Consider the following 13772-nt stretch of genomic DNA (forward strand, 5'->3'; position numbering starts at 1 on the left):
GCAGCGTTAAGTTTAAGGCGAGCGTAACAAACCTACATATGCATCATAAATTATGTCCATTAGGATGCACGTTATGGGAATTCTTATAATAAGTATATCAGAAATAACTGTAACATAGTGGGGAACAACTGCAGCTATAGGAAAAAAGAAGAATTTACTTTTTTTAAAGAATGACAAGTATCAATTATAGGTTTAAATTAAAGAACGTGGCGACGATAAAATTGAGAGAAAAAGAGCAAGTGGCAGAATATAATGATTATGGTGGAGAGTGGGTTGGTGTTTGGCCCGAGTGACTGAGAAACGAGAAGAAAGGGAAGAAAAAGTGGTAGACGTTATAAGCACTCGCTTACTGTTCCACAGCGCGAACTGTTCACTTTTGTTACATATTCGGAAAAATTTTATTTAGTGGACAAAACGAAAAACTTAATTTTTTATTGAATTATGTGCTGACAAGGTGGCTAGCAGCAACAAAGAAGGAGCTAGCAAATGATTTTGTTTTAAGGATAGGCACAACTCGACAATCGCTGACTGAGCCCTTGTATTACGATTACGATGAGGTGATAGACGTCGGATCTCTCATACAAGAGGACGGTTGTCCTGCTGGTGGGTGCCACCGAGTTGGTGGGTTCTACGACAGTGAGAAAAACAATTAGAGGCACTTCTTTACTTAACTTCAAGGAAGTCAAGAGCAATATCGCACACAAATAAATAACGTTTAATGAGGAGCCAAAGATTTTCGAGGTAACGCTATGTTCTCAGCGCCAGTCTGCAATAATCTCTGGAACAAGACAAAATCATACACATTAAATTTAGAGCCCTGTCGAGGATGGACACATCGCTGCCGATAACAAAGCTGTTTAATCGGTGTTCTATGTCGACGTCCATGCTAGAGGTCTTCCAGCGATTAGTCGTTGTCTGCTGGCAATGGTACGATGAGAGGAAGAGGTCTTGAAGTTTGCCCTCACATGTGAGAAGTGCGTAAAAATGAATTAGTTGCTTGAAAGTCCTGATGAAGGTTTCGGCTTCTCCTTTCGAATGAGGGTGGAACCCTGTGCTAGTCATTTTGCTGATGCCATTAGCATCAGAAAACTGCTGAAATTCTGCCGATGTGATGTACGGTTCAGTGTCCGATACCACCACTTGGGGCAAGCCTTTGAACCAAAAGACTGACGTCAGAACCTCGTGCACGCAGGGGAACACGGAAGATAGTGCAGCCTTTGTCGTAATGCGGAAGTGGAGGGATTTATCTAACGTCTAAAAGGACACGATGATTGGCTTTCGGGCAAAGTGCGGAGGCGTTTCCGAAACGGCAGCAGTTTTGTTATCTGTTCGTCTGTGAGTGGCAAAGTGGAGCTACACAAAACTGGCGTTGAAGCACCTGTGCTGCGCCAGAGCCCATGGACGACTGGGGTTAATGACAGCAGCAGACACGTGTACGGGCGAACAGACATGTAGCTGTTCAGCAACTGACCATCCAGATGAACTGAGGGGCTACCAATAGTTTCTCCTCAACGACAGTTGTGGTAATCTAATTGCTTATGGGCTTCCACAGTAGGCGACTGGTCCATGTACGTAACCTGACTGCTCTTCAACATGCCAAAGCACACCTGGACTTCCACTGAGTGGAGACAGTTGGCATTTCAGATGAATTACGTTTTATGTTCCATCAGATGGTTCAAATGGTTCAAATGGCTCTGAGCAATATGGGACTTAACAACTGTGGTCATCAGTCCCCTAGCACTTAGAACTACTTAAACCTAGGTAATCTAAGGACATCACACACATCCATGCCCGAGGCAGGATTCGTACCTGCGGCCGTAGCAGTCGATGAAACGAAATCAGTAGTTTGTGTAACCTGAAAGTGAGTAATTTCTGGTCGGTTACTAAAAATACCTGGGACTTCTTCACCCGTACTTGAAGTCGTTGTTTTTGGAACACTGAAGAAAGATCGATTTTCATATGAGTGATATTCATTGACACATTGTCAACGTGTTTTAAGAAAATCTGTTCTTGTGAAACGCAACTATCTCTTCATTCGCAAGCAATAATGAGTGCTGTCGACGAGCGATCTCAAATTGATTTCATATTTTTAGGCTTCAAGAAGGCTCTGTTCCTCCCAAAAGGGTTCTAATCAATTGCGTGTCTATGAAGTATCACTTCAGTTACGTGACTGGACTCGTGGGTTCCTGTCAAATAGGTCACAGTTCGTAGTAATCTACAGAAAATCATCGAGTAAAAGAGAACTATTCCAATTCAATCTCGTTCTTTTTCTTCAGAAAAGTGTTCTTCACAAACGATTGTGGTAACTCTTTGAAGAAAACACGTCCACTTTCAATAAAACGGAACTATTATCTGGCTTTCCCAAAAGAAGTGTTATAGTCTCTCTGCCCTCCCTAACCTATGTAACATTTTATTAGGCAATCTTTGTAGCTCTGTTGGACTGTTTGTAGAAGAAGCTATCGTTTGGCCTCCAGTGAAGTCATCAGAATATCCAAACCATTTCCAAAATAGACACTGTATCTGTATTGCTCAAAAAGTGACAATGGTCTCAGAATAGATAAACTATAAGGTCACCCAAATGAGCAAGTAAAGAAAGCCATTAAATTTCGGTTACACCTGAAATTACACAAATTTAAAAGCTGCCAGTTGAACTAAGTATCTGTGAATTACTGTTGAGGCCTTTTTAAATTTGAAAGACCAGATAGGTCTTCCCTATAGGGAAGACATCACATGGCCTGCACTTAACCAAGATTTAGAAGTACAACATTTCTACTAAAGGGACTGCTTACAGTACCCTTTTACATCCTTTGAAAGTCATTAAACGAATGTCGATTTCACTGCGACGAGATGTTCTCACGAAATTTCAGTCACCAATATTTTCCCTTAATGTGAAAGTATTTTACTGTCGCCTACCTACATAGGGAGAAATAACCATCTTAATAATGTATGAGAAATCAGAGTAACTACAGAAGTACGTGTATGTAAACGTTTATTTTTCTCACGCGCTGCACCAATTTCATGTGCATCAAATACTTCGGCGAACTCAAGCAGTGTCGTTATTGTAGCCGCTTGTTTGCCAGTGGCATATTTTAGGTTTCCATGGTGCCGTGATAATTCAATTTTCTGTTGTGAATGATGAATTTACTGATGTTATTGCGTTGTATGACACATATTAAAACTACAAAACAATTCCTTTGCGCAGGAGCCATCTCTGCACAGGCGGTATGTCCCGAGGAGTGCCTAGGGCAAGCAGGAGGGCCTGCGGTTGCAGAGGACAATCTGCACTCTGGTTTGTATATTAGCACTACATATGTCTGAAAAATACTGAAAGAAATATTTTTTTAATTAGTTGAGTATTCCCAAAATTATGTGATTTTTATGCTCATATTCTTTTCAGTTCTTCATTGCTACTTTTATACAATTAATAAGTACTGAAATTTGTTGGTGCTTGTGTTAGTTTAAAATAATTACTGCTAAGTTTTAAATATATTGTCAAGGTCTTATTTTTAGGATGAAAAATTACATATGTTACTTTGCTTTTAATCAGCGATTTTATTTTTAAGCGATGAATTTATGTCAATCCTTACGGTTTGAGCCCGACTGTTAATTAAATAAAATTTGCAGCACCTCAGAAACCTAAGGAAGTGTCCTAGAAAAAAATGTTGACACTAACTTGTGAAACTATATTTGCAAGAAAGTAAAATTCTGACATCAAAGAATACCAAACAGTAATACAGACAACACACTTCAGTTCATTATCATATAGTTGGTAATTATTAGTGTCCGCAAATCGGTTTAAGCTGTTTCGAACAAACACAGCTGCCTTGTGGTATTGTTTATAACATGGGTTAAATGGTTAGCACAGTTAGCAATTAACACTATCAATAGCCGAATAAGTTGCACGCTTAACAGATATTACCTGAGCCCGGTTTGTGGTAATCGTTGCTATGATATAGAAGATACACTAGTGGAAACACACCGAACTACAACCAAACTAACTCTTAACGTGTCCGCCTCTTAAAAGTAAGGCCGTTTGACGTAAGATATCACTTAAACTTTCGTACAAAAACCCTCTTACCCAAAGACGGCACTAACATTACCTTATCCAGCTGAACCGCAGTGATCAAAATACACTCCTGGAAATTGAAATAAGAACACCGTGAATTCATTGTCCCAGGAAGAGGAAACTTTATTGACACATTCCTGGGGTCAGATACATCACATGATCACACTGACAGAACCACAGGCACATAGACACAGGCAACAGAGCATGCTCAATGTCGGCACTAGTACAATGTATATCCACCTTTCGCAGCAATGCAGGCTGCTATTCTCCCATGGAGACGATCGTAGAGATGCTGGATGTAGTCCTGTGGAACGGCTTGCCATGCCATTTCCACCTGGCGCCTCAGTTGGACCAGCGTTCGTGCTGGACGTGCAGACCGCGTGAGACGACGCTTCATCCAGTCCCAAACATGCTCAATGGGGGACAGATCCGGAGATCTTGCTGGCCAGGGTACTTGACTTACACCTTCTAGAGCACGTTGGGTGGCACGGGATACATGCGGACGTGCATTGTCCTGTTGGAACAGCAAGTTCCCTTGCCGGTCTAGGAATGGTAGAACGATGGGTTCGATGACGGTTTGGATGTACCGTGCACTATTCATTGTCCCCTCAACGATCACCAGAGGTGTACAGCCAGTGTAGGAGATCGCTCCCCACACCATGATGCCGGGTGTTGGCCCTGTGTGCCTCGGTCCTATGCAGTCCTGATTGTGGCGCTCACCTGCACGGCGCCAAACACGCATACGACCATCATTGGCACCAAGGCAGAAGCGACTCTCATCGCTGAAGACGACACGTCTCCATTCGTCCCTCCATTCACGCCTGTCGCGACACCACTGGAGGCGGGCTGCACGATGTTGGGGCGTGAGCGGAAGACGGCCTAACGGTGTGCGGGACCGTAGCCCAGCTTCATGGAGACGGTTGCGAATGGTCCTCGCCGATACCCCAGGAGCAACAGTGTCCCTAATTTGCTGGGAAGTGACGGTGCGGTCCCCTACGGCACTGCGTAGGAACCTACGGTCTTGGCGTGCATCCGTGCGTCGCTGCGGTCCGGTTCCAGGTCGACGGGCACGTGCACCTTCCGCCGACCACTGGCTACAACATCGATGTACTGTGGAGACCTCACGCCCCACGTGTTGAGCAATTTGGCGGTATGTCCACCTGGCCTCCCGCATGCCCACTATATGCCCTCGCTCAAAGTCCGTCAACTACACATACGGTTCACGTCCACGCTGTCGCGGCATGCTACCAGTGTTAAAGACTGCGATGGAGCTCCGTATGCCACGGCAAACTGGCTGACACTGACGGCGGCGGTGCATAAATGCTGCGCAGCTAGCGCCATTCGACGGCCAACACCGCGGTTCCTGGTGTGTCCGCTGTGCCGTGCGTGTGATCATTGCTTCTACAGCCCTCTCGCATTGTCCGGAGCAAGTATGGTGGGTCTGACACACCGGTGTCAATGTGTTCTTTTTTCCATTTCCAGGAGTGTACGTTTTTCTTACTGCCACACTTCAGTATTTCACACTAAAGAACGTGCTATGCGAAAACGCAATGCAGTTCTTATCGTACTCTTGCCAACAAAAGGCAACACTTAAAAACGCACGCACTTAACGGCGTTTAGAAAACTTCATAAAACTCATACAGCGAAACTCAGTGCTCGCTCGGACATGGATATCATGAATTCGAGTTCTCGGTGAATCCAAACAGATACAAACTTGATCCAGTGACAATATAAGTAACTATGGTGGAGCTGATTACAATTAGTACATCGCTACGTGGGGTAGCAGTGCTGTCTTCGGCGCTTTGTGGCACGGTTGGCGCGACTCTCTCCGTCGGAGGTTCGAATCCTCCCTTGGGAATGGATGTATGTGTAGTCCTTAGCGTAAGTTATTTTAAATAATATTCAGTGGTGTGTAAGCCTAGGAGCCGATAACGTCAGTAGTTTGGTCATATAGGAACTTACCACAAATTTTCTAAAATTAGTACATCCTTGCTCGGTCGCGGTTCCTTAACTGTTTAAACAGAACCCTTTTCCGCCAGAATGATAAGCGTAATTGATTCCCCGTCAGTACACTCTCTGAACTAATCGTGCAATCCCTGATATAGTCTATCAGTGCAAGCTATCAGGCAGATTCCGCAATTCCAGAAATTTCAGTAGACAATTGATTGTACAAAACACCGGACAGACAAATTAATGATAACTGCTACTCAGGGCAATTTGCATGCAGAAAAGAAACGTAAACGTCCCGAACCACAATTACACCTCATCGCAGTAACATTGTAAGCTAATCACAACGCAGTTCCCAGGACATGATACCTTAATTGACGGAAACGCACCGACGCTCACACAACTCACAGCAAAAAATGTACATTTCGGCGTGAGGTTGCCTGCACCAGAAACGAACACTAAAGTAGAACTGGGAGAATGTAGCTGATTGTAGCTTCTGCTTTCAGCATCCGTAAGTGGATTACCACCCCATAGGGTAGCTGAAAGAAACGATTGAAAACACTTTTACTTGCAGGAAACTACTCAGCAGTAACTAACTAAACTTTACTGCACAGGACGCGATGGAAGGGACCTGCCCCGTCAAAGTCTACGAGCGCCACATCCCACCTCAGCGGCCAGAGCAAGTGTCAAGCCGACGATACCCATAGAAACCCACGTTACCGAAGTGTATAATCCAGCGTTTTGGTATTATCTGGTAATTAGTTTATCACTAAGTGCATGTGGGTTTTTGTTTTTAGGAGTAGTCTGAACTTTACTTCTTACCCATTGGAGGCGTTGTGTCCCAAACTCGAAGGAAAATTTAAATAGCCTGACGGAAAAAATGTCACAACGCAAAGAATAATTAATGTAAAGGAATAAAGTTCCTCGAATACGCTTGTCTAGGTTATTGACAGGGCAAGATCACAGGTTAATGTCAGCGCGAGATGATCCATTGAAAATGTGAAGTGCTGGTACTTTAATAACCGAGGTATCTGCCTGCCGTCTGGAATATGTTTGAATATGGTATGCCTAACAGTGTCCATACCTGTTGCTTGAGAAGGGATTCTCATTACGGCTTTTCTTATTTCACGTGCTGTAACGTGGTTTAGGTAGTAAGCATAATGGTCATGTAGCCTCAATTTTCCTTCAGAATGTAGTTCTTCTTAGCATTTGTGCTGATTAAAGCTGAAATAACTCGTTCACTTTGTCAACTGGCTTTTTCCGTCCTTCACCTTAGCTACGGAGATTCTTTCACGTAATCTAAGAGCTCGTACATTGCCACGTAAGGTATGCCATATTTTTGCATTGCAGACTGATTGCTTTCCCCGGTTGAGCAGTTTCCTGTATCCTTCGTAGGACCAGCTAGCATCACACCTGTGGATGAATATTTGACATAAGTGAAAGTTTTGGATTATTCGTATATGAGCCATGAACTTATGAATAAGTTTCTGGATCTTTGCTCAGTTGTTGGTTCACTGATTACTTGATGTTACAGCGTTTTTAAGCTCTACGCACCAGAGATCCACGGTCGATATGATTAATGTTCCTATTAGCTGCGTCAAACAATCAAAGTTTTGGTGACTGTGAGGAGTAAATCACGGAATCTGCAACATACACTGCCATGGCTGCAGCTCTAGTTTTACCAATAACTAATACACTGTTACTCTTTTTCAGTGTTTTTACGTGTATACGAATGTGACGTCGCGTAGTGAGGTGGGTGGGGTGTATTGGCAGATTCGTCATCTTGTTGCCACTAACCAATTTTTTACGATATTGTAATACACCCACTGAAAGAGTAGCGGCGACTAACACGCTCACGTCGTTTCTTAAATTTCGTTGTAGTAGCACAGAACACTTCAGAGTTGACCGTTACATCATGAGGGAATACTTCAAATAGGACAACATCTTCAGTGTCCTAGAAGACCGTCGTCCTAACTCGCCTTGAATGAGAGTGTCCGCTCGTTGAAACGTTTGCAAGAGTCGCAGCTGCGTGAGGCCTCCCGTCACGCGGGACACCGGACAGGTCTGAGCGACCCTCCAGCGCTAATCACCGACGTCTCGCCCCACGACACATCGTGCTTTTTTCAACTACTAGGTCTCCGTCGACATTCCAGGCACCTACGAATTTCTATGAAGCTCTGGTTTTCCGCTGAAAAGAACATAATGACAGCTTTCTGCTTGGAATGCACCTTAGTGACAGATCCTAATTTGATGGTCATGTAAAGAGACACAGCCAATCCGAACCTAATGAAACTACAGGGACTGAAGCGGTAATATACAACGATGTTCCAAAACAAATTTCACACTTTCCGACCTAAACTGGCCGAGAAAAGCAACGTGTTGCATTACTTATTGAAAGCCCCTCGCAAATACGTTCATACTGTGGGTTCTTTTATTGATTTCACAGTTACATTACATTAGAATGCATTTCACGTATCTATGCCCACATGTAAAATTCAGTTTGCTCTTTTCTCAAAAGATATACTGCTAACCATGGTTGAAGGGTAAAAAGCGCATTGATAGTCATAGATTTCCGAGAAACGTTTGACATAGCGCCCCAGTGCAGGTTGTTCACAAAGGTGCGAGAAGAGGGATTATACGGCCGTTTTGGCCGAGCGGTTCTAGGCGCTTCAGTCTGAAACAGCGCGACGCCTACGGTCGCAGGTTCGAATCTAGTGTCAGGAATGGATGTGTGTAGTGTCCTTAGGTTAGTTAGGTTTAAATAGTTCTAAGATCTAGGGGACTGATGACATCAGACGTTTAGTCCCATAGTGCTCAGAGCCACTTGAGCCAATACGGATTATGTTTCTAGATATGTGGGTGGCTTCAATACTATTTAAGTAATACAACCCAGTACGTTTTCCCTGTCGGCGAAGGTTTATCAGAGATAAGTGCATTATTAGGAATGTCTCTGGGGAGCATGATTTTACTGCTTTTATTCTCTATATACGTAAGTGATAGGAAAGGCTATAGAGATTTACGTCTTTCTGCTGATGATGCTCTAATGTACGGGAAGGTGTCGACGTTGGCTCGCTGTAGGACGACACAAGATGACCCAAACAGAATTTCTAGTTTGTGTAATGAGTTGCAAAGTGCTATAAATTTAGAAAGATGTAAGATAATGTGATGGAGTAGGAAAAAAACAATTCCTTTAACTTTAGAATACAGGGTTAGTCGTGTGCTGCATGACACAGACTCATCGATTCAACATCTAGGCGAAAATTTGTAAAACAATATGGAACGGTACGATCAGGTCAGGTTTTTAGGAAGAAAGGCGAATGATCGACTGCGGTTTATTAGAAGGATTTTAGGTAAATATAGCTCATTTATAACGGAGGCGGAATACAGAACGCTAGTGCGAGCCTTTCTTATGTACTGCTCATGTGTATGGGATACCCAATAGGTCGGGTTAAAGGAAAACATCGCAATAATTCAGATTCGTTTTGTTAGATTTGTTACCGGTTGGTTCGATCAGCAGGCAAATATACTTTGTGGACTCAAATGAGAACCTTGGAGGGCAGACAGCGCACTTCTCTCGAGGCACCATAACAGATATTTAGTCAACTCTGTTTTAAGGCTGACAGCAGAACTATTCTATTGCCCCCATCGTACGTTTCGCGCAAAGACCACGAAAATGAGACTACAGAAACTGGGTCTCGTCCGGAGGCTTGTAGACCGTAGTTTTGCCCTCGCTCTATTTGCGAGTGCAACAGGGAAAGAAATGACTAGAAGTGATGATGTGTAAAAGAATATGCGGCTGAACCTTTACGGTGAAATAATTCTCAAGACTTATTTTACTTAAACGACTCAGTAAGTGCATATGCTGAAGTGAAACCTGAGGAACATTTCTCGCAGAAATGGGCTATCGCTGTATGGGCTTCATAAAATGGCTATAGTATCTTTTCTTCAAAAAAATCTAGTAGTCACGAAAATTACAGCGATTATAGCGATGTTTGAAATGCGCACGTGAAACTCTCTTGAATCGATCTTGGTCCATGCTAAAAAGTATGGAAATCACGACAGGAATGACTCGGAAAAAAACATTATCTTATAATATGTTATGTATAAAGTGTATCACTAAGATCATGTATCAGTCTCTAGTTACTTCCTCGTATTCACAATAAAGTGAATGTAATCGCAATTGGAAGGCTATTTATAAAGGAATCCTGGAACAATACCTATGTAACTCTTGACTTCATTTCATTATAGTATATGCAGGCACAACATCTAGTTGTGTCAAAAAATGATGCCCAGGAGACGTAACAGCACCGCAGCTCCTACTGAAAGCCTGAACAAAACTCAGTTACATTCATATAAATTTTAGTGCATTGTGAAGACTATAACAGTCTTAGACGCTTCTGCAAACGAAGCCTTGTTATGGTATAGTGTAATAAATATCTCGGACTTATCGTAGCACGAAAACAAGAATGGAAGTCTCGTAGTGAAATAGACTGGAGGATAGCTTTGTAGCCAGCCGCGGTGGCCGTGCGGTTCTGGCGCTGCAGTCCGGAACCGCGGGGCTGCTACGGTCGTAGGTTCGAATCCTGCCTCGGGTGTGGGTGTGTGTGATGTCCTTCCTCTTTAATCAGCTGCTGACCAAACCCGCGTCATCTTTTCAGAACTAAAAATATGAGTCAATATAATGATGATACATAGTCTAATTATTCCTTCACGTAACAACTAACCGATAATGGCTAAAGTTGTTTTATCCGTGAGGCCAAGAGTCGTTAAGACTGTTACCTTTTCTTCGCTCCCAAGTCATCAGTGGGAACTTCAGGAAAGAAATCCAGTAAGTATTTGGCCTTCTCGGTTGACAAGTGATCGATCTCGAAGTCTTCCTCCGCCCCCCCCCCCCCCCCACCCCAACCAAATTACCAGTGGTACCGTACGCACACAAAATTTACATGTTTGTGATTTGTAAAGCTACCCTCTGCCTCGAATGTTTTATCAAATAACTGCCCAAAGTTTGCGATACTGCTAAATGACTTCCCCCCTCTCACGCGTAATTTGCAATTTAAATAGTGCAATTTAATCGGAGTCACCTGGTAATAACATCTCGTCCGAATTTTCCATCTTACCAGTTCCCACATCTGAAACCAATGATGGAATTTTTCAAGGTGAATCGTTATTACGGTAACAATTCTTCCTGACTAGGGAAATTTAACCGCGTGAGTCCAAGCATACACAGCTTTTTTCCGCATATAACGCAAATGAAGGGAACAGTAGCTGTAAATCCCGCAGTCCTACTGCACATGTCAGACATAATAATTAAAACAGTTTTCGTTCCACGCAGCTAGTCACTAAGACATTGCACATTTTCCCTTTCGTACCAACGGGCAAACTCACTTAACATGGTTGGTACTCACTCACCCGAAACATTTCTGCGCTAATTCTATTCTCATTACCGCCCTTACCCAATATTGTCACTACCTACTGCTTACTAAACTCAGATCTATCTTGTTCATCAACAGCACCACGAAAACAAAAAATTTAAAAAAAGTACACATATCCTTAGCTGTTATGGTCTTTTACTAACAGCATACATTTTAAAAAGATGATGACGTATAACTAGCGTTCAGAGGTTGAAAATATTTAATATGACTATCGTTGTGGCAAATCGCATGGACTACTAGTATACTACTGCAACTACATTTATCGCTTCAACTTAATTTTCTGAATTAACCTCAGATGATAAAAATTTAAAAGTACTGTAGAATATGCTAGAAGAATTCATGGGAAGCAGTATACAAATTTTTCCAAATGGTTCAAAAGGTTCAAATGGCTCTGAGCATTACAGGACTTAACATCTGTGATCATCAGTCCCCTAGATCTTACAACTGCTTAAACCTAACTAACCTAAGGACATCACACACATCCATGCCCTTGGCAGTATTCGGCCCTGATACCGTAGCGGTCACGAGGTTCCAGACTGAAGCCCCTAGAACCGCACGGCCAAACCGGCCGGCCTACAACTTTTTTTAAAAAATTCTATAATATGTAGTACATGACTAGATTATAGTACTTACTATAGATGGTGTAAAGTACACCTTCCCCGTTGGTGCCGGAGGAATTTAGTTGTAGGAAGACGGTTCCAGTTCTTCGAAGAATGAAAGTAATGTCAACATGTCTACAAACGTCATTTCAGTAACAGTCACGGCTGCTGTCATATCTTCCCCGCCCGACGTCGATACAACACTTCCCTTAAACTTCCGACATAGTAACATTCATACTTATTTTTAATTCTTAACTCACTTTTAATTTCCTCGAAGCATTAAACCTAATAGCTCTCAGGCAGACACGCTGGAACTGACCACTTCAAATGGAACGCCTGTCACAGATCTTAACCATAGCGTAAATACGTAGAATGTACATTCATTATAAAATATAAGGCACACCATGTTCTCAGCCACCGTCTGCTGCCAATACATAACGCAGCCAAGGAGACTGGTAGTGCTCTGTTGCTATATATACGGTAAACTGGTAAAGAAATCACAGAAAAGCTTTTGAACATCATAATAATTTCGAATCCGGCACCAACATAACGGTACCATGTCCATCGCGGCATAATTCGTAACGTTTCCACAATGTAAATCATGAATTTTTGCCTATTGTCAGTTTGAAATAGTTAATTGTAAACTCTTCACCCACGACGATAACACAACATTTCCTTGATCCGTAAAACTGTTTCTGTGATGCCTCCTCGACACATAAACTTTCTGTTGTGTCAAACTAAGAAAAGATATTAATTGACTAGGCTTTCGTAAAAGTAAGTTAACTGATATATGTCGCCTTTCGCACTTGAAAGCTATGCAGTAATCATACACTTTGTCAACAACGATGGGTGAGAACGAAGCAAACGACCCCATCTACAAAATACTGATTGATATTTGTGCACGATGAGTGTACAGACGGTCTGTTGCTTTTCCTGTCTCCCTGCTACAGACGTGCACAGTAACATAATAGGTAAGGAGACACTGCAAACTTCACAAACATGTCCTTGTATATTCGCTGCAATTCATATGCTACATTCGTTGATATAAGAAGTTAATTGTGGAACGTGATGATGGCTCGAGATATGATAGAAACAAAAAATAACCAAGTTTTTTTCCTTGTCTTCCTGTCTAGCATCCATCGCTTCTTCCATCTAAGGGCTAAACCACGACGCAGGAAGGTGGATGAGCTCTTACCAACCCACGACCGCACTGACGTACAACGGCTACTCACCATTCTAGGCCTGTTGCTGTTCACCACCGTAATAAATGATAACATAATCAGCAATAAGTGCATAATATTTGCTACGACATCTATTGCTCTTTCTATAAATTGAGTAATAACAGCACCATGTGCAGAAATAGCTCCCACGAATATTAATTTCCGCAATTCTATTGCAAATAAACTACTTCATTTCCTCATGATGATTTGATTTATTTTGTCATTTGATCACAAAACTTCAGTATCAATAAAGAGGCCTTTCCTTTCACATTTTTCCTAACTGCCTACATCAAAATATCCACGTTTCCACACAAGTTCAGTCATAAACGACTGCATCTTTACCTTGTGCAATACAAAGTTAACAAAACTGAGTTATGACTGTGATTAACAATAACACTGGTCAAACGTTACTATGGTATTAAAAAAAATGTAATGACATACATAAATACCTGGATTTCACGCAGTACTATGAAAGAGGCGGCGAAGTGCCACAGAAAGAATGCGACCG

At 42.5% G+C, this 13772-nt stretch overlaps 1 protein-coding gene across 2 annotated transcripts in view; it reads left to right on the forward strand.

The window, feature by feature from the left end:
- Positions 1 to 13464, forward strand: part of LOC126284562 (uncharacterized) — a 165341-nt gene extending 151877 nt beyond the window's left edge. The window contains exons 2-4 of one of the 2 annotated variants that reach the window (XM_049983567.1): positions 3203 to 3289; positions 6628 to 6767; positions 13178 to 13464. In XM_049983567.1, the coding sequence (XP_049839524.1) occupies positions 3203 to 3289; positions 6628 to 6767; positions 13178 to 13207 (257 nt within the window). In that variant the 3' untranslated portion in view covers positions 13208 to 13464. The remainder of the gene's footprint in view (positions 1 to 3202; positions 3290 to 6627; positions 6768 to 13177) is intronic. The other variant, XM_049983566.1, reaches the window with a different exon arrangement.
- The last annotated feature ends 308 nt before the right edge of the window (positions 13465 to 13772 follow it).

The sequence above is a fragment of the Schistocerca gregaria genome, chromosome 8 (assembly GCF_023897955.1).
Source record: "Schistocerca gregaria isolate iqSchGreg1 chromosome 8, iqSchGreg1.2, whole genome shotgun sequence".
Taxonomy (NCBI): Eukaryota; Metazoa; Arthropoda; class Insecta; order Orthoptera; family Acrididae; genus Schistocerca; species Schistocerca gregaria.